The sequence below is a fragment of the Podarcis filfolensis genome (genome assembly GCF_964270895.1).
Source record: "Podarcis filfolensis genome assembly, chromosome: 3".
Classification (NCBI taxonomy): domain Eukaryota; kingdom Metazoa; phylum Chordata; class Lepidosauria; order Squamata; family Lacertidae; genus Podarcis; species Podarcis filfolensis.
The window spans coordinates 42,094,972-42,122,083 of NC_139606.1; the positions used below are offsets into that span (position 1 = coordinate 42,094,972).

Here is a 27,112-nt window from a genome sequence, read left to right on the forward strand (position 1 = left end):
AAGAATCTCTTCTCCCGGGCTTGGCTGGATCCGCCTTGGCAGACGCGCAACTGCACCGCGCGCGGCTATAGCGGGCTAGAAAGCGGGGTGCGCGCGGAGCCATAAGGGCAGCGAGAGCAGCCCCGCTGGATTAGGCCTGTGGGAAGCGCGCAAGCAGGATCGGAGCCCAAGGGCCCTCTCCCCTCCCGCGGTTTCCAGCCGGCAGGTGGGCCTTTGGCAGGAGAGAGAGAGAGAGCTGCCTCCCTGTCAGGCCCGCCCGCGAGCTTCAGCTGGGCAGCCCTGGCCGGTCCTTTAGCGGGCTTCCTCAGAAGTAAGGGGTGGGCCTACTTGTCCCCTCTAGGAAAGCGGCAAGCCTGGCTTTTAAAACGAACAGGCCCCGCTTCCCAGTGAGCCCATGGTGAAAAATAAAACGAAACAGTAACGTATCTTGACCGCAGGCAATTCATACAGAATTTGAATTCGAAACTCCCTCCGCTGCGCCTGCCACTGAGGCTCCCTTCGCGCACGCGAAGCCCAAGCCCTCCTTTAGCGACGCGCATGCTCAGGAAAGTCGCTCGCGCCGGCATCCTGGGATCACGTGGCTGCTCAGGTGTTCCCATGCGCGCGAGAGGGGGGGCGTGGTCGTTTGCACACGCGGGCCTCGCAAGAGGTACGTTGGTTCGGAGGGTCCCCGCCGCGACACGCTGCGCTCCCTTTGCCTCTGAAGGAACGAGCCAATCACTCGCTTCGTCCCTAAGAGCGTGGGCTGATTGGCCTCGCTCCCGGTGTTGAGGGATCTGACGGCCGGTTCCTTTCGATGGGCTTCGCAACGTCCTCCGCCGCGTGCTTATTGGAGGGAGGTGGCGGAGCCATTTTAATTCCGCACCAACGGCTGTAAGGGCGGGTAATGGCAGCTGGAGGATTTGCAGATTCCTCCCGCTCTCAGATGCCGCTGGTGGAGCCTCTTGCCTGGCTTCAGCAATTATTACCCCACGGCAAGGGCTCTCAAGAGAGGGCAGCCTGCTGCTTAGCAGTTTTGGGACTGCGCGGAGTGTGCACCACGTGATTTATCCGCATTGGAACCTTGTTCACACGTTAAGCTGAACCTGCCAAGCTGTGTATACGTGCGTACACGTTTCTGCTTGAAATTGTGCCCTTGATCATTTTTGTACAGTTCCACTGTTGCGCATATAGGTATACAGTTGGTGTGAGTTGAATGTTATATTTTAATAACTACAAGTGTACACCTGAACTATTTATGTATGCAGTTGTACGGATTGTATACATGTTGGATCTAAGGTGAAGAAAGGCAGGGTACTCTAAACTGGACACTCTATAGATTACTAACCCTGCATATACTGTGAGGTCTAAAAGAGAGGTGAATACATTGTATTGTACTTCTTGAGACATTTGGTTGTTCACCAGCAAAGACAATTTTCATTAGATCAGGGATAGGTAACCTGGGGCCTTCCAGTTGTTGCAGAACTAAACATCTGTTGTTGCTGACCATGGCTAGGTTGACTAGGGCTGATGAGACTTGGTCCAAAAACACCTCAAAGGCTACATACTCCCATTCCTAAATTAGATGGACTTTTGATCTGACCCAGAAGGGCAAATATTACATTTTTAAATTGCAACTGGAACTGCCACATAAAAACAGTAAGATCATACAGCTGGGGTGGGGGGGAATTGCTGACAAAAGCAAGTGGTACATTAGTTTTCATCTGCTATTGTTTGGTCCTGCCTACCTTCTGCAGAACATCTGCCTACTACGTGATGATGTGCTTGCATCACAAGTCACTGGGTGGGATTTGCAAGTTAAAGTGAAGGGTCACTATCATAGCCACATATGATAGCCTGACAAAACTGAGTCAAACCTGACTGGAGAGCGCTCTAGCTGAGCCTCTATGGAACATTCATTGTTTGTATTGGACTCTCAGAACAAATGTGAGCAGCTTACAATACATTACAGAGGAGTTAAGGTGGAAACCCATCAGTTGACTTCTCTGGTTTGGGGAGCCCACCTTGAAAGTGGTATTTGAGGCATATGTTGTTCAAATGTGGATGTTAATATCTTCTAACCAGTGTTCGAAATTTGCCAGGTGCCTTTTGTACCTGACTATCAGCCGTTCGCAACCAAGTGAAGGTGCCAGGATGCCACCTGACATCTTCACCATTTGGAGATGCATGTCTGGGAATCATTGAATCAGTTATATTTTATCTGCACAATCAGAATTAATTTCAGGAACCAAAATGCTTTTTCTGTGCAGCCTGAGCAAGAGCAGTGATCAACGTTGTAGTTACTGTTAAAGCTTGTCTTCACTTACCCCACCACCCTGCTCACGGTTGTGAAAAATATCCTTATGTTATGAATGTCACCACTGAGAAAAAGAGGTAGGAATCGACCAATATATATGTGGACTGTCCCTGGATCAAGTGACTTTTCTTTAAGTTCTCAAAATTCTTAACCTAGCTGAAGGTCACCATATGAACTAGCCAGATGTTTAACTGATAAGCCATCACAGTCAATCCATCATTTGAAAAATAAGACTAGAGCCGTGTTGCCCAAAAATAGCAACTAGACATTCCCTTTAGGCGACAGTAACCTTGGTTTAAGGAGCCATTTGGCGCCTAGCTTATATATCTGAGTTCCTAACAATGCTTCAAACCAAGACGTCTTTAACTAGGCACCAGCTGCTGGATATAAGCTTACAGCTGCTTTGCTCTTTCCTGGTCCTTTTTACTTAAAACAAAAGAGCCTGTTGGACCAGGCCACTGGCCCATCTAGTCCAACATCCTGTCTGTTTAGAGGGCAACCAGATGCCTATGGAAAGCCCCAAAGGACCTGAGTGTAACACTCTACTCTCTAATGATTCCTAGAAAGTGGCATTCAGAGGCATACTGCCACAGTGTACAGAGCATACCAAGAACTAACTTAGTTGGTCTTTAAGGTGCTACTGGAAAGAAAAAAAATTTTTTTTTTGTTTTGACTATGGCAGACCAACACGGCTACCTATCTGTAACTGGAGCCAAGGTTTTGGTTAGTGTGTCATCTGAACTGGGACTCGCTGTTAACCTCCTTCCTCACTAAGCACAATCTGTAGCCTAGGTTTGTTTACTTGGCAGCAAAAATGAACAGGTAGGAGCAAAGTGGCCACAAGCTCATCTCCAAGAACCTGCACATTCATGAGATCCCAGCGTGCCATAGTTTGACTTACCATTTTGTGCAAACCTGGCCAGCAACTGTTATTAGCTGCCAGCCAAAGACAATACATTAAGAAGGAAGAGAAAGCAGTAAGAGAACCACTTAAAAGTACAATGTGCTTTCACTGCAAACAGAACACTCAGGATACTTTGCATGGATATGATTTTCACTGTGGAAACTGGATAGTCATTAACGTTTGTAATTTTATGACCCATGCAAAATTGAATGCAAGAATCAATAATAATATTAGCACTAGGTCTTCAGCTGCTTCCACATCTTGTTGGGATTCTTCATATCCATTGTAATTCACTTCATGTGTTTCTTACTGTTAGAACTGGATGCATTTATGGCCTTGGTTTTATTTGCGCAACTAGTCTCTTTGAACTCCTTGGACCCAAAACCTAAATCTTGTTGAGGATTATAGGCTTCATTGTTATCACAAAGTTAAAGGAGTGTTTCATTTGTTCAAAACTATTTTGTTCCGGCTTGGACGACTTTTATCAATTACTTTACAATCTGTATTGTGGGGTGGGTGGGAGAGAATATTAGTAGACATGAGAACAACATTATTGATACGATCTCTCCCACTTGCAGGTGGCTGACTTCACATCTGTAACAATGTCCAGCATAATAAAAGAAAGACTTGAACTTCAAATGGCAGAATTAGAAATGCTTTTTTCTATGTTTCCTGATAAAGGAGAAATAACTCTTCAGGATGAAAATAATTTCCATAATGCTCAGAAATATCTGAACAATACAAGTGAAAATCTACCACATATAATTGAATATTCAGTTGCCGTTACTATTGATGAACCAAAGGTGAGATAATCTGTTTTGGGTTGGGATGTTTTTCTTTGCTTTATTACCTTTTAAAAAAAATAATATTTTACTTAATTATTAAATATTTCTGCAAGCATTTCTACCTTCAATAAAGCCAACATGTATTGTATTGAGCCAATATATTAACTTAAGCCAGTGTACTATATTGCATGCCCAAAGCTGGAGTTAGCCTCAGCCATTCATGCTTCATTTAGTCACTTCTGTATTAAATTACAATACAGTGGTACCTCTGGTTGTGAACGGGATCCGTTCCAGAGCCTCGTTTGCAACATGAGCAAAACGCAGCCCGCGTCTGCGCGGGTCGCGATTCGCTGCTTCTGCGCGTGGCGTCATTTTGCGCGTCTGTGCATGCGGCGAAACCTGGAAGTAACCCTTTCTGGTACTTCCGGTTTGCCTTGGGACGCAACCTGAAGCAAAGGTAACAAGAGGTATGACTGTACTGTGATGTGCTGCATGCAAAGCAATCACTGAAGACTGGGAAGTTTTGTGAACATACGTTTGCTTTTTAATTTTAGGCAAGAGTAAATTTGCAGGTAGCCCTACCTCATGACTACCCCCAGGTGCCACCACACCTTTTTGCAAGATCAAGTGCTGTAGACAGGCAGCAACAACTGCAGCTCAACAAGGATCTCGCTTCTTACATTGCTTCTTTGGAGCCAGGAGAACTTTGTGTATGTGCTGCTGTGCAATGGTTGCGAGACAACAGCATAAGCTACTTACAAAACGGCAAACTCCACTGCAAAAATGTGCCAAGGGAGAGCGAAGTTAAAACGTTATTCAGCCGGATGTGGATTTACAGCCACCACATCTATAGACAAGAACTAAGGAAAAAGATTTTTGATTGTGCAAAGAAATTAAATCTGACTGGTTTCTGCCTAACTGGCAAGCCTGGAATCATTTGTGTGGAAGGTGTCAAAGAAAACTGTGAAGAATTTTGGCACGTTATTAGATATCCCAACTGGAAACACATTTCCTGCAAACATGTCGAGAATAGAGAGATTGACGGAAATGGGGATAACCTGCGTCTCTTTCAGACTTTTGAAGATTTACAGTTTCAAGCCCATGGTGACTACGGCCTGAGGAATGACTATCACATGGACCTTGGACAGTTCCTAGAATTCCTTAAGGGTCATCAAAGTGAACATGTATTTCAGATCTTGTTTGGCGTTGAAGGCAAATGTTCTGACAACTAACAATAAGCTATGTTTTTAATTTTCTTGTCTCTGTTAATAGAAATGAAATCCATCTATGAATCTGCCGCAAGAAAATAAAAGTATGGATGAGTGAATGTGACAAGTAACTTAAAAGGGCACGCACAGAATCTTTGTTTAGCATTTGAACAGTTAGCACATCAGTTTGTAATTTTGTTCAGAGCAAAACTTCTCAAATTGGCTGCAAGAGTAAGGGGGCTTGATTTGTACTGAGCCAGATGAATGCTGCATCTAAGTCCAGTCCTGACAGGCACTGTTCCCCACAATCTAAGGTGTCTAGGGGAAGGAGTGGACAATATTTTTGAGGTGAAGGGGGAAATGGTTGAGGGCACTAGCAGTGGCCAGGGCCAAAGTGAGTGGGCACACCTCTTTTTTCTGTCCTTCCTTAAGCCATCATCAATTCCATCCCTTCTATTCATTTTCTCTCACAAACATGCACTCACAGCAATCCATTCACTCCCCATTTCCCTTGTATCGCCATCTCCCCCATTCATACACCTTCCTTTCAGTTTTCCTTCCAAGGTGGGTGGAGGGAAAGAGGCTCCTTTTTTTCCAGCCTAGAAATGAAGGAAAGGAAGCAGTAGGGGCAGGAATTGAGTACAGTGGTACCTCGGGTTAAATACGCCTCAGGTTACATACGCTTCAGGTTACAGACACTGCTAACCCAGAAATAGTACCTCAGGTTAAGAACTTTGCTTCAGGATGAGAACAGAAATCACGCAGCAGCGGGAGGCCCCATTAGCTAAAGTGGTGCTTCAGGTTAAGAACAGTTTCAGGTTAAGAACAGACCTCTGGAACGAATTAAGTATGTAACCGGAGGTACCACTGTAATCTGTTTCGCCACTGGTAGCTCACAGTAGATGCCAAGGATGCATTGGGGACAAGGTTGTAGGAGACAGAGGGCTGCACTCAGGTTGTCCATCTGTGCTCTAGCGCTTCAAATACAAATAATTTCCAGCGCCATTAAAGTTTGCAGATATTCAAGCTGAGCCACAAAGTAGCAGGTCCACAAAAAAAATATTTTTGTTATCTCCGGCCCAAACTGTACAAAGGCTATATATTAGAAGATACATGAGCACCTCTTTTGGATGTTGTACCAGACATTGCATAGTTCACATGCTCATTCACTAAGGCATGGGTAGTTACGCTACAGAAAATCCAGTAACCTTCCTGACTGATGCCTCTTTGTCATTGGTTTATCAGATGGCTTCTCTGTTAAAAATGTGCACATGCCTAGCAAACTACTGACCCAAACTACTTTTCCTTGACTAGGAACATTTGATCTGGCATAAAAAAACTTCTGGTTAGAAGTACTTAGCTTTTTATCTTTTTCTATAGGTGTCACAAGAAAAATATTAAAAGAAACAGCTGAGACGCTTTTAAACTGATCATACTGATGATATATTGCTTTGTCATTTGTTTGCAAAAAAATTTCATCTGAACTTAAGCGCAGAACTGTAATATATGACCATAATTTCATACAGATGTCTAAGTATATGAAAAGTACACTGTAAATGTGCTTCTACAGTACTGCTCTGTAGTAAATTTAGCAGAGCCCCTTCAAAAGAAATATTTAAAAACTGCCTAAATTGATTTTTATTCTCTTAGGCATGTGCTATTTTAGCTTAATTCATTAGCTTAAAGTGAAAGAACTGTAACAATTCTACCAAAATTTCATGGCTTTAAAAAGTATTCAGTGCTGCTAGAAAAGAAAAGAAATATATCCTGAGTTCTGACAAATTGTGCTATGATTTGACAAAAGTTGAAAGCTACCAAATATCTGAGTGCTTCCAATATTGTTGCAGTGCTGCTGTCTTTCTGTTAAAAGTTCCCAGTCTGTATTTTCATGGCTTCTTGGGGCCAGGTGTAAGAGTCTGTCAGAAAGCTTTCATAGTCAGTGCTATAAATCTGGGAGCGGATGAATGCTTCCTTGTCTTCTGGCTCAGGGTGGAAAGTGGCTGTGTTGTTGCTGTAGGCATTCTCTGCAATCTGAGAGAGCAAGACAAATCCCTCATTGTTAGACTTCTGCATTGACCTGAGAGGTAGCATAGTGTATAATGAAGAAAGTTCAATTTTTGGATATCAAGTATTAGATTCTTATCAGACTGATACAAATGAAGCTATAATCTAGCCATGAAAATATGCACCCAATTTTCTGGAAGAGATTGGCAAAATATACATCTTGAAATGAATTCTGCTTTAGATTCTTTTTCTTGGTTGGATTGTATTTCACACTTGGAGAAGCAACCCCAAGTTTGTCACAGAATGCATTCTCAACAGGGAGCTGCTGTTAATTTGGGCTCTCTGGTGAGTGTTCACATATGGTAAGTGTTTTTATACATGTTTGCCATGGTCACATTCCTCATTTTCTAGATGAAAAATGGTAATATAATGTGTGAACTGGCTCTTTATAGCCCAGTCCTCACCACCCCTGCCTGTGGACATAACTGGCACTGATTTCCTTGGGACATATTTCTAAGAGAGTATGTTTAAGAGCAGGGGTCAGCAAACTTTTTCAGCAGGTCCCTCAGACTTTATGGGGGGGCCAGACTAATTTTTTTTGGGGGGGGGAGAATGAACAAATTTCTATGCCCCACAAATAACCCAGAGATGCATTTTAAATAAAAGCACACCTCGTGTAAAAACACCAGGCAGGCCCCACAAATAACCCAGAGATGCATTTTAAATAAAAGGACACATTCTACTTATGTAAAAACACGCTGATTCACGGGCCGGATTTAGAAGGCGATTGGTCCGGATCCAGTCCCCGGGCCTTAGTTTGCCTACCCATGCTTAAGAGTATACCTCATAGTCACTCCAGCAAAAAGATCTCTAATGCACAAGGCACAGGTTTCTTTGTAAACAAGGGGCAAGTTTGGATCCATTGTAAGTACATTTTTAAAAAGTAGAATGGATACTTTCCCCCTACAGCAAGGTATAAAAGCATCCAATTCTCTCCACCTAGATAAATTTACCAAAACATATTTATTGTAGCCAAAATGATTTCGGAAAGCCTAAGAAACCAAACATGAGCTGACTTAAGAGAAAATCTTCAATCCTGTCATGCCAGTTCATCAACCCAACATATTCTGCTCTGAAATTTGCTTTCAAAATTAATCAGAACTTCTTAATTTATAGAGAAGGAAATTGCCTCCCATCGGTACAGCACCAATACTCTAGATCAGAAATACTGATGGGAGTTTGTTGCATACTCATTTCTTTTCTATATACATGTTGATAAGCATTCATTTTCTCACATCTAAACATATCCCTATAAATGTAGGTTACTAAAATATATCTGAATATGTTTTTGAAAATATTTCTGTGTTACATATGAAGGTGAGATGAAGTCAAATGTTAGTGTTTCTTGTGTGTCTTTGCTTTATTAAGCTGGAGAGTATTACAAGATAAATATTTCCAATTCAGATAAAAACCAGGGGACTAGAAGCTAGATGGATAATGCACACCCATCAATTATACTGACTATTGTTTCTAACTTAAAATTATTCCTATAACGAAACAAATTTTCTAGAGCTGTTCACAAACGTTTTTGCCAAACAAAGAATGCTGGAGAATTTAAGCAGAGAAACTTGCATAAGAGTGTTTTAACATCTATAAAATATATATATTATAAACTTGAAGAGAGATGAAATATGACAGCTCTTTCTACATGCAGTTGGAATCAATTACTACATAAGCCTGAGGGAATGAGTTCATGATTAGAAGCTTACTGACAACAAAGACTGATCTTTACATGAAAGATTATCTCTATCCAGCTCAGCAATAAAAATAGACCAACCTCCTGGGAGATAAAAAGGAAATGAGGCCCAGAGGGTGAAAGATCAAGGACACAACTGCACAAGGACCAAACTAGAGTTTCAGCCATGGTCTGCTGTCCATTTCCATTTTTGTGAATTTGGACTGGTTAACCTTTCCTCCAGTGACATTTTTCCAAACCCCTGCAACTGCTATTCACCCCATCAGGGAAATCATATATGCCGTGCAGTGTAGTGGAATATTGGCCTAGGACGGCTTGCGTTCAACTTGCCAATCAGCCATGGAGCTCACCAAATGACTGTATGCTGGTCACTTCCTCTCAACCTAATTCATAGGGCTGTTCTGAGGATAAAGGGGGGAGGAAGAGAGAAAACTGATTCCTATCTTGAGATCCTTGGAAGAAGGTGAAAATATAAATGTATTAAATAATGAAATCCACCTTCAGTCTTTGACAAATTATAATAAGTCTATTCTTAATTAGGAAATGCAAAATGTACTTACTTTCACAGCAATTTTCAGAGAGACATCTCGAATTGAAACTAAAGGCGGATACAAACGGCCCTCCTCTAAATGCTTATCTGAGACCTGTTGACATATGACCTAGGAACAAAACATAAGACATGTTCTTTTAAGCTCTCATTAAACAGGTATTTTTATCTGAAAACCCACTGCCCAAAATTGGATGTATGCAACCATTTTTCTATGACAGTAGAAAACCATTTTTCTATGGCCAGCACCAGCAGCCACATCCTCGGGCAAGTTTCAGGACTCCAAGCAGCTGTCCCCTCTCTTTATTTTCCCCAGCCCTGTTCTCTAAGCCACCATTTTAATTTCCCACAATGCTTCTGACAGCATTGCTCCAGGGCACTGGGAAATTTTAATGGCAACAAGATCCAGCCACTCTGCATTGCTTGGCACACTGCTACTGCTAAGATCACTAATGGCACCCTACAGGTCCCACCAAAGGGGAGGGAGCCAACCAGAGGGCACTTTGTCCAGCACCCCCTCAAATCTACACTATGGGCAGCTTTTTTCAATTTTCATATGAACATGTTCACAGAAATAAACTTCTGGACTTATCAAGTCCCGCTTCAGTAATGAAATGGGAGCATAGGGTAAGTCAAACAGAACCATGTTCATCACCCAGAAAGCCCTCATGAGCACACCTCTTTTAAAAAGGTCTCTGATAGGGCACACAAGGAAAAGGATGGAACTAGTAAATAATCAGTCATAGGCATGGGGGTGGGGGGTTAAAAAGACATTCTTAGTCTTACTCAGCATTTATATAGCAATTTTCCAGAGCATACAAAGTGCTTCTCAGTAATCATGCTGCATGCATCCTGAGAACCTACATTTGAAAATCTATTAAGGGACTTAAGAGAGATTAAGTTTGAGACATATAGAAACCAATACTCATGAGTGGAGGGCCAATGTATGCAGCATGGGTGGAATTGGGATTATACTTGTCTGTCGTGGTTATTTATTTAGATAGGACACTGAGCTAAGAAGACAGAAATAGCAAAGCACTTTGGACACAGAAAGTACTGTGGGAAATCATTAACCACAACAAATATGTAGACAGTGACTGGAATCTGCCTGACAGAGTGCTTGACTCCATCAGTTAAATAAGGTTATAAAACGGAGGCAATCTCCCCTATTTTACTTCTAATCCACATCTAAGTAATTCCCAAGGAACTGGAGGAGCCACCTTGCCTTTGGCGCAAGCAGTGATGACAGACACACAATGTAGGACTATACAAGAGATGCCAAGAACTGACTGGCAAGAGAAGATCTGCAGGAGAGCTTCGCAAACTATGAGGCGGTTAGTGTTGAGAGTTTAAAATATACAGTTTTATTCTCAGATTTGATCCTATAATAGATAGTTCTATGATCCTGATTTTCCTTCAGTGTTATTTTTCTTTCAGGGATACTTTTGAGATTACACACACACTTGAAAAGCAGGAACAAGACATTACAATCAAAGTACAAAAATAATCAGGTACCCTGTTAACGCTAAAAAAGCTAAAATAGAATAAAATTCTAAGAAACCAGAGTAGCTAGTACAAGTAAGATGAGCGAAAGAAAGAGCAGAAATCACCTTGCTGGAAAAGCAAAGTTACCATATGTCAGGACATAATGCATCAATACCCAAACAAGCAGCAGAATTTGTACTCGGAGAAAGAATTGCCTAGTACTATGAAAGTTGTACTTCCCACCTCCTCTTAACAGAGACTTGTAGCCTGGCAGCCATAGACAGCAAGGAATTACATGCAGGTGCGCAAGACAGAGCCCTCTGTTTCTCCTCTGCACCCAAGCCTAGAAATGTAACAGGCTAATGCAGAAAAGACAGGGCTCTCTGTCTCTCCTCTGTGAGACACCCCCAGGCTATTATTGTGGGCTAATTTACAAGGCAGGCTTAATAGGCAATAAAGATTGTGTGTCTTTTTTTTTCTTTCTTTTTTTAGGAAATGGCGAAATAAGCTACTGGCAATCATTATTATAGTATAATCATTTATTATTTATGAATCCACAAGGGGGAGCTAAAATAAAAGGAGATATAAACCTGTTTGTTTTTCCTGTGGCAAATCAGTAGGATTGCTTTTTCCTGGGATTTCTTACCCCTCACAGGTCAGGAATCATAGTTACATTTGCATACTGGTGCAAAAGGAATCATACTGCTACGTGACATGTACTGATTTACATCAAGTTACATACATTTAGGCATAAAAAGGTGGCAACATCCATTACCATATAATGAAAAGCCAACATAAGGATGATGCCTGCTCTGTGGCAGGGTTGAATAATAAGAATTTCTAAACTGGAGAAATATTTTTCTTACTTTCCTTTATAATCATATTAAAAAGAAGGAGAAGGTTAGAGGCAGGCAGTAAATTGCTACACACATTCATGAAAGATGGTGCTATGCAAGTAGAATTTCTGATAACACACATACACCTTTCATTGGTAGATTCCACGAATTTTAAGGATCTGGCTCCTGGCCAGTGTTTCTGCCATACTTTTAAAGATGAGGACAAATCTTGAAAGATAACAGATAACACTCTTCTTACTGTGCCCACCAAGTGTACATTTAATGGTAGGACAACACCATGATCAGTGCAACTAAACTTTAAATTATAAGCATGTTAATTTATTGTGCTGTTAGTTTCACTATAATGAGACAATACCTACTCGACTTTCTATGGATACTGTCCAAAAGTGAACACCTTGCCCTTCTGATAACATATTCTATCATTGAAAAGTTAATAGGGTGACCTCTGGAATGACTAAAGCATAGCATGGGCAGTTGCAAGAATAATTTATCAGCTCACAGTTCTCTGACATTTTACTTTTGCTTCATCAGGCTTAGAAGAATGCCGCTTGTCATCACATTACAATTGCCTACAATTATGGCATTATAGTCTACAGGGCCCTAGATTTACTATCCACAAATCAATGCTGAACTCTACTTGGCGTGCAAGTAAGAACACCTGAAAACAGGACTTGCTGTTTTTACAATGACTAAACTATCTTTTTATTTTTTAAAAAATCAGTTTTAAATGGACAGGTGACAAATTAAGAGACCCATAGGTTGTGTACACATGTAGCCTTTGTAAAAAGCACATGAGTTTTTCTCATAGTGCACTTTTGTACGTAGCAGTTTGCAGTTGTACACACCTTTGCATGATAACGTCATCTAAAGTGGCAGCTACTATCCATGTTGTCTGTACACATAGCTGGGAATGTTTTCAAACTAAAGTGCAATAGTTTTCTCTATTCCTCTTCCTTCAATTAGTGTTTTCACAGACCTTTTCTTGGTGTGTGTGCGTGTGTTTGACATACAGAAGATATATACTGGTACACACAGCTGGCTAAGTTATTGCACTGCTTCCTCTTTTGCCTATTTTATTCACAGACAAGTTAAACATGGCAAGGGGGAGTGGCACAGCTCCACAACACCAGTAGCTCTGCCTCTGTAAGAAGTGGCCTGAGGAAGTGTCCTCTGTGTACACATGCAGGCACATGCACTTGCGAAGTGCATTATCAACACAAACTGGATTATAACTGTTACAGCAGAGTGTGCTTTAGATTGACAAGTAGTATGGGAAAGAGACAACATGAGGATGATGTCATGTGCACAGCACCCAAAAAGGCGCTTGCATCCAGTACTGAATCCACATGATCACACAGTGTGCACATACCCACAGTTACAAATGGAAACTCATGTTCAAACTTTTCCTATCCCTGTTCATTACAGACTCTTCCTCTAGCAAGCCATGGGAAGAGGTTATCTTTTTAAAAGATTCCCTGGTTAAGATCCATTGTACAGGCTGGCTTTATATCGTTTCTTCTTTTGTTTTTCCATGGACTGGATCAAGATGGGTAGAGAAATCCAAACTATCAGAAGCCAGCATAATTTATGTTGGAATAAATCATGCCAATGTAATTTACCACTATTTCAAACTCTTTTCAGAAGCAGGTCTACTCCTTAGCCTGGTAGAGGGAAAGCAAGCCTTTAAAATAGTTTGATTTACACTACCCTTTTTGCTAGTGTAATTTCCACGGGGTTGCTAGGTTGCATGATTGAGCAGAACAGAGTTTGGAATGGGGTGGGTCTCCTCCATCCTGTCCTGCTCCTGCTCCTGCCCCTTTTCAGGGCCTTGGTTCAACCAGCTGAGTCCCAGTTGATCTGCTGAGGCTTGGCTGAGTCAGGATGAAGGACTTAGATTGGAGAATCTCCAACTGAGCCAGATGTGGGACTTCAGCCAGTGAATCTGCCTGTTCCAAACGCCATTCATCCCAGGGATCTCAAACTAGTTTACAAAAGATTTTCATACTAAAAAATACATTCAAGTTTGGTATCTGGGAAGCATGGGTATTCCTATGGTGCCAGGGTTATTCAGGTAGCATCTCCTGCTCTCAATTATGCATTGTGTGAAGAGATAAAATGCTTTATTTATTTATTTATACATACATACATACATACACACATACATGCATACATACTTTACCCCATCCATCAGACTGGGTTGCCCCTGATACTTCTTCACAGGTCAGACACAATTGTCCAACCCATTACTTGACAGTAAAGTTTACAGAGCATAATTGAGACCAGACGTAAGTGCTCTTGTAGCTGCAATATGACTATGAATCAGACTTTGAGTCATTAGGAGAGTATGTGCAGGGCAGAGATATGTGTACACTGTAATCTTAAGCATGCCTACTTTGAAATAAATCCCACAGAGTTTAATGGGGCTCACTCACATAACCTTAACATTTAACTGAAGACCTAGATGGCAAAATCTGCACTCAGTGTCACCATCAACAGATGTCTGCCTGAATAAGTTATTTTAAAGTATCGCTATCTTTTCTAGTACTTTCCACTCCTGCTAAAAGAGTCTGTAAAAGAAACCAATTTTTGCTGACTTCCTCTCAATTTTGACATTTGAGAGGCTTTGCATGCTCCACCTTTCATTTAAGAAGTTTCCAAAGTACTTTACAAACTATACATATGAGCCCATTCTAGAAAGTTTAAGAAGCCATGTCTTTTAAAATAGACATGGCAGTTTAGGGCAGAGAATTAAGACTTGCCATATCCAACTGAAATTACAGGGAAAGGTTTTAGCCATGAGGATAGAATTAACCAACTTATCCTCAGTCACCTCCTATGTGAAGGATCACTGCCCATCTTGGCCAGTCAAAGCTAGTGGAGAGAGTCTGGACTTATTCCTGGTTTTTGCACATGGAAGGTCCAAATGGTTCCCTAGGGAAAAACACCTTGATGGAAAATTGCAACACCTGGGGTTTCTGTGAGGAAATCTTGCCATTCTTTAAACACACACACACACACACACAGAGAGAGAGAGAGAGAGAGAGAGAGAGAGAGAGAGAGAGAGAACAGCAACAAATGACTTGCTAGAGCAATTGCTGCCAATTCTCTGCTAGAAGAAATTCACAGTTCTGCATGCTTTTACATTCTGAAATAAATAACAGGTTCAACAGTACTCTTTCCTCCCTCAAAACAATGTCAGAGAATCACCCAAAATTAGGACTCAGAGGCTTTGGTATATTAACCATAGGCATGTGTCCCTCAATACACATTCAGTCTATGTAATAGGAGAAGTACTGCTTTTGTTTCAGCGCTGGTTTAATCCATCAGATTTCCGATGAATTCCTGTCTCATTACCTTACACTGCGAACATTACACAGAAAGTCTCAGTTTCAGTGTTTCAGATAGTATTCAGGTGTGTGTGGCCAGGGAAGATGGTGTGGTCTGGAGAGAGTTCTGAGGGCCAGATTCTGAGAGTCATGGGGGGGCGCATATGCAGTCCTCAGGCTGACGTCCCTCACCCCAAACTACCAGTCTGAAGGCCCTACAACAACATGCTGTCATAAACTGATGTGTCCTTTTCTGAGCAGAAATTATCAGGTATACAACAGTCAGTACCTCTGCAGTTGTGAGGAAAATTTCTTCACTTATATGTCTTATTCCACATGCAACAACTCCAAGGGCAACTCCTGGAAACACATAAGCATTGTTACCCTGTCCAGGAATAAAAGTGCGTCCATCTGGAAGAGTGACACAATCAAAAGGGCTTCCGCTTGCAAAAATGCCACGCCCCTAAAACAAATGTTTTGCAAATGTTATTGGGTGGAGGAAAATCAGAACCTGCATCTATATCTATAAAACTGTGTTTTCATAAAGTAACTACAGTATACCAGAAACTTACACACAAGTCACAAAACAAGAATTTTGCAATTTTAACTACGGTCATACCTCGGGATGAATACGCTTCGGGTTAGGCAAATTCGGGATGCGCTCCGCCGCGACCCGGAAGTAACGGAGCGCGTTACTTCCAAGTTTCGCCGCGTGTGCATGTGCAGACCCTCAAAATGACGTCACCTGCATGCGCCGAAACGTGCCCCGCGCATGTGCAGACGTGCGGACACAGGTTACGTTCGCTTTGGGATGCGAACGGGGCTCCGAAACGGATCCCGTTCGCATCCCGAGGTACCACTGTATGTACTGTTAAATAAGTCTCTCTCCAGTCAGTGCATTGTCAGCATCAAGGCAAGTTCCAAACCAATCTGAACCCAGTAGACTTTTGTATCATAATGTCTCTTTGTGTCTGATATCTTGCTGAGACATATGATAACAAAATGGAATTATGTCTATTTCATATGATATCTATTACTTTACTTTTCAGTTTAGGAAGAATTGGCATTTAGTATCTTCAGAACTAGTTTCAGCCATCTACATAAATGCAAGTATGCAAAACTGAGACTCACATTATGACTATGTGAGATATATATAAAGGCAACCCCTCATTTATGTGGGGGTTACGTTCCAAGGCACCACACATTTAATTGTAATTGTGTATATTTGAAACACAATTGAAGAAGTCTGCAAATATCCTGTTCCCGCTCCCATCTGTTCTGCCCCTTTTTGTGACATTTTTGTGATGTTTCTGGGTTGCTTCTGGGTTTGACATGATGAATGTGTGTGCAAGTCGCTCACATACTAAACATGCATAAATGGGGGGGGGGGTTGTATAAATAACCCCTCTTCTTCTAGGAAGAACCATAATAGTTCACAGTGATGCCATCATAATCTTTAATGCAGTTCATGGCCACAGCTTCTATCTGCTAAGGTAAAAAGTGGCATGAAAGAAATACAAATCCAACAGCCCTACTTGGCTAACTTGCTATTTGCTGAGGTCTGAGTGAAACAAATAAAATAGTTGGTCCAGTATGCATGAAACTGCCAGCATTGGAAGATAAGGTCTGTAAATGCTTATTTGTCAGCCTTCTTAAAAGGATTCACAATGCAATTCTATGCATGTCTACTCAGACATAACTCCCTTTCAGATCAGTTGGGCTTGCTCCCAGGTAAACAGGTATAGGATTGCAGCCTACATGGTTAAATTTAACTTTTAAACAGAAGGATCCTTGTTTAACTTACAGAACTGCAAATATGCATGGAACACAAACAAGAACACTATATAGTTATTCAAAAGAATATCATTTAGCTTGGTGTCATGTAGATTTATAATGTCCTGCTTTATACATTTTGCTGGAAGATTAGGTATTTCGGTATATTTTTAGCTCTGGTTACCAGGTGGAGCTGCCCATTGTAACCATATTTTTTAAAATATTTGCATTCCTGTTTCATTCCTGCATTCACTCTAATGTATACATTTCGGTAGGCAAATAGGACATGCTTAATATTTGTTTTCTATTTATAGAATTATAAATTTGTCCTGCATCAGTAGAGAAATTCCAAGGGGAAAGTACTTGACCCAAAAAGAAAGTATAAAGACTGCAATTCATATGCAGCAGGATTTAGATTATACATCATTTCATTCCAGCTACGTCCTCCTAAGTCAATGGACCAGTTAAAAGACAAGTTATATGGCTTAGAGAACAATCCTGCTGCTCCAACATCCCCAGGTTGATGGCTGGAGAGGATCAGAGCGATGGGTTTGTGCCTCTCCTCTAACAAGAAGAAATGCCACCAGTTTGGGGGAGCTCTGCTACAGTGGAGGCTCCATCTGGAACCAGGTAAAAAGAAGCCAGCAGCAGAAGCAATAGCAAGATGTAACCCCAAAAATGAGATCTTTTATGGGTGGGGCAACGGCAGCTTGGAGCAATGGCAGCTTTGGATCCAATGGATTGAAAGCTCCTTGGTCCCACACAGCTCTGCCGAATTAGAGATGTAATAGCAAAAAGGATGAGAAAACTACCTGCTGCCCCCCACCTTCAGCCATGTCTTCTCTCTAGGCCCTCTCTCTGTGTATGTGTGGCAGGGTATGTGTCTCATGTATGTCTGTCTATGTGTACATGCAAGAGTGTGTGAGGTCACCACACCTGGTGTAAAGTGTAGAGTAGCCACACAAACTGTTGGCATGTGGCCTCCAGAAGGCTGGCCAAAAAAGGTTAGCCACTCTATTTCCCTTTGGAGCTCCTGGGTGAGGTTTGAAGCGAGGTGTCATGAGTACAAACAAACAAGGTTTGTTTTTTAAATATTGCCTGCAAAGCATGAGGGGTTAGAAACTTTCATTTTTAACATATAAGTCAAGAATCTAATTATTCTACCTTGCTGCTGAAATAACATTCATTAAGTACAACCAATTCAGTATCAATCAAGGTTCTTTCCTTACTTCGGTTAGAGTGTAGCAGTCCTCAGCCGAGCATTCTGCTTTGCTAGTTGGGTTACTGAGAGCAAAAATAATTGGCCTCTGGTTGAAGGAAGCCATATCCTGGATAATCTTTTTTGTAAATGCACCACCAATGGCAGCAACTCCTGAGGAAGACAATGGGAAATTTGGATGAAGTAACTGTTTTGATTCATAGACAAAAGGCAGAATCCACCATAACTTGTCCTGTTGCACTCATATACAAAGGAAATGTGCCACTGTGACATTTCATTTCAATGAAGCTGGTGCTTGAGATATTTCAAGGGGACCAGCCCAGAATGAGATACTTCAGGATCTTAAGTAGTTGTAATTTTGACACATATTCAATTGAGTTGCATTAAGCTGTATGAACAGATAGATGCTTGAGTCTTGAAGAGCTGCAGTTTAACATATAATCTTCCTGTCTGTCTGTCTGTCTGTCCGTCTGTTTGTTTTTCTTCTGATATCTTAGGCCTCTCAAAGAAAGTAGAGTTCAAAGTCTGGCTCCCATAATTTTTATAGGCTAATTGGTCTAAACAAAAAGTACTGGCACTTGATCTACATTTTGCAGAGTTTATGTCAATTTTGCTTCTAGACAGTTAATCATAAGAATGTCAACCTTTTCTAGCCAGAGGGTATAATAAATTAGAAAACATAATTTCACTTATGCTTTATGGCTACTTTTATTAAAAGAATTGTTTCTGGTCCAACAATAACAAGTCTTCTTCCTGAACGGTGTCTAGCAAGACTCCATATATGGCATTTGCTGAGACTTGTTTTAAAGAAAACCTTGGGAAAATATCAGACAACGAAGCAATCCCCGTCATGCAAGGAGAGATTTTTTAACAATTAATCATCCATACAGAAAAAAACAATCTCAAATTTGATCAGTCTTTCTTGCTACACAGCAGATACACAGCAGATAAACACGGTATTTAAATAAATTCTTTTCATGTTCCACACTCAATGCTATACACTGCATTTTGAATATACACAGCTACCTGAATGTAACTGTTTATACCCTTTTTCAGTAAATGGAATTTAGTAGTGATTATTCTGAACAGTATCCTGTACAGAATAGGGTACAGAATAATCCCTCTTAAATTTCATTCACAGAAAAAGCGTACAGAATAATCCCTTCTAAATTCCATTCACTACAAAACAATGTAACTACATTCAGGTAAATGTGCACATTTTTATTCGTAATGCAGTTATTGGAAAAGAATTTAAAGACGGGGGAAGGATAAATTACACACTATTCTGATTGTATTATGCCTCAGGCAGCAAATGAGAGGAAGGACATAACCCAGGGAGTGGATTAAAAAGTAAACATTGACCTAAAGCTATGAGTTCTTCCTGACGTAATGCATCGCTTATCTATTACTTACACTACAGTTCAAAATTTTCTAGAGCTTCACCTGGTTTCACCCTCTGAAGGAAACAAAACAAAGCTATTTTATAACTGCTAACATCACATCCTGAGGATGGTTTTTGGGGGTTGGGGGTTAGATGACTGTCCTGTGATCTTTGGATGAAGGATGATATACAAATTCAATTAATAAGAATAATACATACTCAGAACCTATTTTTATACATTGCATGCATATTCACAGCATCTATATCAAACAATAAAACAAAGAGGCAAAGGTAGTATAGGTGGTTGGACAAATAGAGATGTAAGTGTTACCTATAAGAGCAGTTGGCCTTAAACTGTTAACAATATCTTCTAGATTTTTCATCTCTTTATGTTGATGGGCAAACTGTTCTTTCTCAGCTGTTAGTGAGGCACGGCCCTAAGTTTAAAAAGAGAATTAATTTATTAGAAATATAGATTTGCATCCATTCTGTGTTTTTTGTCTCAATGAAAGGACTCAACTTGTCCTCAAAAGCACACCTATCTTCTCTCATCTTACGAGTCAATACCGGCCAAGTGCCAAAACTTGCTACAACCATTCTCTGATAGTATGCTACACTTCCCCCAATTAAAAGCAGGTAGGTTTTACTAAGCATTTTTGTAACTCTTTGGAACGATAGATAGGATTTTTGAGAGAGATGTGTTCATACAACTTCTGGGAAATCGTTATCTTACGCCTGTGTGAGAAAACCTTCCGAAGTCCATTTGGTGAAAACCCATTAGATCTGGGGAGAAGGTAGTTGCACTCATTTTCAGGGGGGAAAAACCAAACCTTCTGATCAAAATTCATGAGCGATGTTACCCTGAAATACCTTAACTTGTTTGAATGTCTTATCTGCTTAGTGATCTTGCATCAAAACTCTCTTAAATGGTTGTGAATGGGTATCCCCATTTGCCCCCCAACAGAAACTACTGACAAATGAAAAATGCAAACTGTCTCTTGTATTCCACTGATTGGTAAAGTTGGCACCTGGCCCCCTCAATCAATTAATATACAGAATGAAGGACTAGAAACAGCTTGCACTTCTCCGGTAATTAATTACACAGCTCACAAGAGGCTTGTCTATCCTTTTCCAAGCTTCAAGTAGAGGAAATTGTGCGGAATTTAGAGAAGGGCATATAATAAAGCCAAGATTTTCTCTCTAAAACTAGGTGGTCTTAAAATGCCAACCAGCAGCCTAGCTAGGATGTTTATGGAGAGAAATTTCTTTTCTGAGAGGGATAGCAAGCAGAAGGTGGGTTTTAAGATTTGAGGTCCACTGCTATTAGTGAGTGTGGCATGGAACGGTAGAACAGGAACATGGTCAACTGAGTACATAAAAGGAATGCATTTTAACTGATAATAGGTATGCTAGATTTCTGAAATTCAAAAACATGAGTGTAGTATTTCTCACCATGAGCAGGCTACCAGGGGTGATACGCACCATTCCAGGTCTCAAACCTGGAGTAACTGCAGCTGTGTGATGGAACTGGAATTCAGCACTCAAGAAGAGCCAGTTATCACTTACATTACATAGAACAGGAGCCCTTAAATGGCACTGTGGGAAAAGGCATGCTTTTTGTGCCTCCAGAAGTGTGGGCCCTCCTAAGCAACCACAGCAAAGCTCTATGTCAGTGAGAGCTCACTTCTGAATCTGAAGGGGGTGGAAGTTACAAAAGCAGCCCCTTAGAGCCATCATGATTCAAACTGAAGAACTACTGTCCAATAAATATGCAAAAGTGCATACAACTGAAGGGCATCTACTTCAAATGCCTATTTTGAAGTTTTGTGGCAAATTATGTGGTTTGGTGTTGTGGTTCCCTGCCCCACCCCACCCCACCCCCAAAATTAGGCAAAAGTATAATAATGTATATACAGGGACCTGTGTAAGTCCAGAATGAATAAAGAGAAGAAGGGTTTTAAAAGCTGTCATAACACAACTACATTTTTCCATTTAGAAAATCTATTATAAACACACGTTCCCAGGTTTGTGCTTTGGTACAAATTACTTCACTGCATTTGTTCTCTTTCTTCTTCACTTCCCTGGTCGGCAACCACAAGTCTTGGTATTTATATAATGGAAAGCAATATATTATCACCAGCAGTATATGGTTCGGGGTGACCACAAAACATAGCATAGATCTGTCACGTGGCTAGCAATAAATATGTTGCTGTATGCTAGACCATGCCAGCTTCTTTCAACTCACCCTTGATTTATTTGGGGATAGCTATCGTTCATCCCCCTCTTCTCTTATAAAGTTTTCTTTAGAGAATGAATTACTGGGTTTTCAGCTGATATAAATATGTACTCATGTAATTAATAAATGGTTATAAAAATTTTCTTAGTATTGCTACCACAGAACTATTCTGAGAAACTTGTACCTGGCTCCCTTTGTGACCAAAATGAAAAATTCATAGTCCCTCCAGACCACAGTACCTTTGGTCACCTTCTGACATACTCATGAAGGCCAATTTCAGGGCAAAATTACTAGGCTACTAAGTACAGTGCTGTTTTTAAATACTCCAGCAGGTGTCACTGGGATTTTAAGAAAATACATAAAACATTAGTTAAAAAACAAAAACAAAAAACTAGCATAAAACACAGTTAATTTATAAATGTAAAAATGCAAAAAGGTCTTTTTTCTAGTTATACTATAGCTAGCACAAATCTTATCTATCACAGTGCAAAATATTTTAAATTTAAAAACTGCTAATCTATTTTAACTATGCATATAAGTCTCCCCTGCCGTATCTCTAAGGCTGAATCCATTTGTTCTCCCTTTGCTAACTTCGTTAAGTTTCACCAAATTCTGATTACTTTCAATCAAAGAAACTTTCCCAACCATACTACCTTGGTGCATGCCTTAGGTATTTCCTTTTTTATTACCATTTCCCATTCCATTCCACTTTGATTCTTTTATAATCAATTTAAAAACATGGCATCTATTTGTTAACAGCCTGACCACAAGAATGCAATCCAATGACGCTCGGGCACATTTAAGCCACTTGATTATTCTCATCCCCTTTCCCTGAAAAGTGAATTCAACTGGGTTGAAAGGCCAGATTCTCAAAATAGCAGATGTTTAGGGGCCTCAACCAACTTTGTCATGGAAAAAACATTTACTTTGATTCTGGAAGATGCTAGTGGTTACTTTTTAAAAAATACTACCTCCATATCTTTTCTTTCAAACTCCTTTCACCCTCCACTGCCACTTTATCTAATTGCCAGCTCCACCGCAACAGTTCCAAACTGTTTACTGTCTAAATCCCCTTCCCCATACAAACTGGTTGCCCTCCAAAATCATATGGCAAAACAGCTGTCCCTACACATCCTGCCCATCTAAATATCCATGTCTTTCAAGTCTCCTCCTCCACTGACAACAGGTCATCAGCACTCACTCCCATATCTGCATCCCGCACTCTTGGCTGTGGGTGATGGCAAACTGCATTCGTCACACACTCTGGATTGATGTTGAATTAGGGAAGATTTGGCTTGGAGTCCATGCTTAGCCATGATGCTGACTGCATGTCCTTGGGCACGTCACTAACTCTGCTTAAACTACCTCACAAGATTACTGTGAGGATTAAATGTGATAATCCCATGCATGCCACTTTAAGCTATTTAGTGAAAAGGCAAAATATAAATGAGAATGATAGACAGAAAGAAACATTCGATATGTTCTGCTTCCTTTAATTCAGACTTTTCTAGAGACAAATAAATTAGGAGAAAAGTAATATTATCTACCAGGATTTCCTGTATTTACATGCTACTCTCTTTGGCTGCGCTGCTCTGGTTCGCCAGAAGCTGCTCAGTCATGCTGGCCACATGACCCAGAAGCTGTCTGCGGACAAACACCAGCTCCCTCAGCCAGTAAAGCAAGATGAGCACTGCAACCCCAGAATCGTACGCGACTGGACTTAACGGTCAGGGGTCCCTTTACCTTTACCTTAACTCTTTGGTAGAGATATGGGCCATGTAATATTAATGACTGCATAGAACTGTGGAGGAACAAACATCGCCTCCTCTTTTTGGATAAACTCATCCAACTCCAGGAATATTATAATAACATTAATATGCAACGTCATCCATCTAGCTAGAAGTTATAGTGATTGCACAAAATCAATGCACACAACCTCAATGGCCATGTGAGGCCAACTATAGAAGGGTTCCTCAACTGCATCATAAAGCTTCTTTAAACTTTACAGTTTTATGTGAAAGCACACTCCACTTCAAGTCTCACTATTCAGATCCACCAGTCATTAAAGACCCAGGGGAGTAGAATGCATTTATACACACATGGTGACAAGAGAAAGACATCAACTGAGGGAAGGATGAGAATGCAATAGCAAATCAAAGTTTCTTTTCACTAAGACCAACCATAAAAAACCATGCAAACAGCATATGAAGAAGTTGAATAAATCAGCTGTATTATTTTGTTTTTCTTGTTAATTTTAAGAACCTCAGAACTATAACATAAATGACCACTTTTATTTTGGTTCTTGAAATATGTTTCTGTCTTAGCTCTGGCATGGGGAAGAAATGAGGTAAAAGTAACTGATGTAGTCACCCAGCAGCTTTGAATTTCTAACCACTGCTGATACCATAGCAAACCACAGCATGTAGGAAGGGCATGATCTCCTCTCCATCACTATGCAATAGAGTTATTTGAGGCAACACAGCTGAACTTTAAGTAGAAGTCTGGCAAACATAAAGGAAAATATCAGCAGGAAATTATCTCTTATATCAGCATTTCTTTTCTCCTTTTGATAAATAACTTCATGTTTGTGGGCCCAAGCCCAGCAGGCCGGTGATCTGAGTGGTGATCTTATAATGACAGAAATGATTACAAGACAATATTATGGGATTGAAATTGGCCATAACTTTTTTTTATTACTGATGTAGTAGGCTATGGCATAGTCAGTGGGTATGCATCCTGAATCAATCAACCCACCTGCTGATTGATTACTCCTTCAGGGTCGATCCTGTGTCTCCCGATGACACAAATCAAATGGGGTGGTCCCACCAGGATGCCAGTAGGATGTTCTATAGTCCGACAGCCCCCTGTCCACCAGACAGACTCTCCAGCACTTAGACTATGGATCCAACCCAATGCCTTTTTCTGCCATCTGAGTCAGCCCCTCCCTGCCAGCTTAACAACAAACCAATCACATCTGCAACCAATCCCATAGGCCCCAGTAAATACCCATCAGCCAGGCCTCATTGCCACTTGGTGATAAGTATACTCTGTCAGGCTGGTATAAGTCCAATTTATCAAATGTGTTGCCAGGGTGGCATATGATATGACCACCCAACTGTGCTATGCAGGACATAGCTCAGTTAACTTTCTCCCATGAATGGCTAACATGTGCAGGCAGTGCTGCACCTCACCAGTGGTGTTGCTCCAGGTTCTCAGACCAGAAGATGGTCAAACTAGGGTGTGTTGCCTGCAGAGCGACGAGATCTGTGGTTCCTGCCAATATGAGGGTGATGCCCTTCCTATCAGCCACATCATTTTCTCCGAATTGTATCATGATGGCATCTGGCGTCCCAAGGAATTCTGTATTATATTCACATTTCTTTTCTCCTTTTGATAAATAACTATCAAACTAAGTTCTATTCAGACTAGACCCATAGAAATGAATGGACCTAGGTTAGTCATGCCCATTAATTTTCATGGGTCTTCTCTGAGTATGACTAACATTTGATACAACACAATATGATTTACATTGCTGAACACACTCACATAAATTGACATGTTCATGGAAGATAAAAACAAAGTTAAACACTCCCCTTAGTGTTTATGTTAGTCAGCTTGCTGAAAAAAATCCAAATCAGGGTCAAAGAATATCACTTAAGGAAATTATGGGGATAATTATCTTTCCAAAAAACACTGACCCAGTTTCACTTTTACTGGGTTACTTAGCCACCTCTAACACATGTAAGTGTAAGGAAAAGGAGACATCACTGAGACCTAAGAACATATACCGTATTTTTCGCCCTATAGGACGCACCTTTTCCCCTCCAAAAATGAAGGGGAAATCTGGGTGCGTCCTATGGGGCGAATGCAGGCTTTCGCTGAAGCTTGGAGAGCGAGAGGGGTCGGTGCGCACCGACCCCTCTCGCTCTCCAGGCTTCAGGAAGACATCCGCAGCCTAGGCAGCCCTGAGGGAGTTCCCGCAGGGCTGTCTAGGCTGTGGATAGCAGCCTGCTTCCCAGAGCACCGGGCGCGCTGAAAGCAGAGCGCCCGGGGCTTCGGGAATGCATCCGCAGCCTAGGCAGCCCTGCGGGAGGTCCCGCAGGGCTGTCTAGGCTGCGGATAGCAGCCTGCCGCCCAACGCGAGGGGCGCCCTGAAGCAGAGCGTCCCTCGCGCCGGGCAGACATCTGCAGCGTGGGGAGCCCTGCAGGAGTTCCCCGCAGGGCTCCCCACGCTGCGGATAGCAGCCTGCCGCCCGGCGCGCAAGGCACCCTGAAGCAGAGCACCCCGCGCGCCGGGCAGACATCGGCCAGCCCCACAAGCTCGGGGGGCAGCAGGGAGGCGCAGCGCCGCCATCCCGCTGTTCCTCGACCTGGTTCGGTTTCCCCGACCTGGGTTTGGGGGGAAATAAAGGGGGGGAAATTTCCTTTATTTCCCCCCCAAAAAACTAGGTGCGTCCTATGGGACGGAGCGTCCTATGGGACGAAAAATACAGTAGATTGAGACATATATATGTTGTTTCAACCAATAATGTACAGAAAAAGTGGAATACTTCAAATATGCATTTGTATAATAAGGAAAAATCTGCATCACCTTTACAATTAATCCTTTGGAATCAACCATCCATATCTTTTTGATTGCTTCCTTTTTCGGTGTCCCTTCCTTTTCCATGGCCATAAGAATCAGATTGGCGATCCCCAGAGCTGCCTTAACAAGAAAAAGGAGAGAAAAAATAATTAGGTCATGAAATTCAAGTTTTATAGCTTATCTTCACTCTTTTAGAACCTATTAGCCACAGTAACAATGATAACTGTAGAAACAGCCTACCTTAAAAAACTCCTGTACCTCTGGTGGTCCACAGACCACAGTTTGGTACCCCAATATACGAGATATATATGAGGAAGAGTGAGAAGCAAACATGATGCTTGAATAATCCATATCTGTTTAATTTTGAAATAACTGCTTACTGTTTTTCTGATTCTGTATCCAATGAAAATGGCATCTCTTGCAGACATGCTAGAAAGTTATCATGTAAGTTATGACAGAAAGCTGGACTAGGCAAGAAGCATGTTTTTTCAAACAGATGTCCTAGAATAACTGTGACATGGCACCCAATGGACCCCCTCCCACCAGGTTCTAAAAAGGTTATGTGACATACATGTAGCAGGCTCCAAAAATTCCAAAGGATGAATACAACATTAAAGATCACAAGTAGACATAAACAATATCTGACAACTCTGTTGAGTCATAAAAGCTCCCAAGCTACTCAATAAGACTGACATCTATCTATCTACATATAACAGTAAGGCTCAAAGGACAATAGCCATTTAGTTTCCA

At 41.3% G+C, this 27,112-nt stretch overlaps 3 protein-coding genes across 18 annotated transcripts in view; 2 read left to right on the forward strand and 1 right to left on the reverse strand.

Moving 5' to 3' along the window:
• Positions 1-72: 72 nt before the first annotated feature.
• RWDD2A (RWD domain containing 2A) lies at positions 73-5,312 on the forward strand (the record flags this gene model as incomplete). Of its 10 annotated transcripts, XM_083608251.1 has the most annotated exons (4): positions 1,826-1,961; positions 3,779-4,003; positions 4,540-5,161; positions 5,258-5,312. In XM_083608251.1, 4 exons carry the CDS (start codon positions 1,887-1,889, stop codon positions 5,293-5,295), a joined length of 960 nt encoding a protein of 319 aa, XP_083464377.1. In that variant the 3' UTR covers positions 5,296-5,312. The 10 variants fall into 10 exon arrangements, with proteins under 10 accessions (XP_083464380.1, XP_083464379.1, XP_083464378.1 ...); XM_083608254.1 differs by lacking the exon at positions 1,826-1,961 and adding an exon at positions 73-205 and having other exon boundaries at positions 4,540-5,312; XM_083608253.1 differs by lacking the exon at positions 1,826-1,961 and adding an exon at positions 181-310 and having other exon boundaries at positions 4,540-5,312.
• Positions 5,313-6,612: 1,300 nt separating this feature from the next.
• The window catches only part of ME1 (malic enzyme 1), a 113,743-nt gene continuing 93,243 nt past the window's right edge, over positions 6,613-27,112 (reverse strand). For both annotated transcript variants that reach the window (XM_083608236.1, XM_083608237.1), the window contains exons 9-14: positions 26,369-26,482; positions 19,873-19,978; positions 18,171-18,313; positions 15,458-15,631; positions 9,514-9,612; positions 6,613-7,224 (exon numbers count right to left, since the gene is read on the reverse strand). In XM_083608236.1, coding sequence (XP_083464362.1) covers positions 7,057-7,224; positions 9,514-9,612; positions 15,458-15,631; positions 18,171-18,313; positions 19,873-19,978; positions 26,369-26,482 — 804 coding nt within the window. In that variant the 3' untranslated portion in view covers positions 6,613-7,056. The remainder of the gene's footprint in view (positions 7,225-9,513; positions 9,613-15,457; positions 15,632-18,170; positions 18,314-19,872; positions 19,979-26,368; positions 26,483-27,112) is intronic.
• PRSS35 (serine protease 35) overlaps positions 9,619-27,112 on the forward strand; it is a 152,821-nt gene continuing 135,327 nt past the window's right edge. For all 6 annotated transcript variants that reach the window (XR_014546816.1, XR_014546817.1, XR_014546818.1 and 3 more), the window contains exon 1: positions 9,619-10,834. The gene's annotated coding sequence lies outside the window, so the exon portion shown is untranslated. The remainder of the gene's footprint in view (positions 10,835-27,112) is intronic.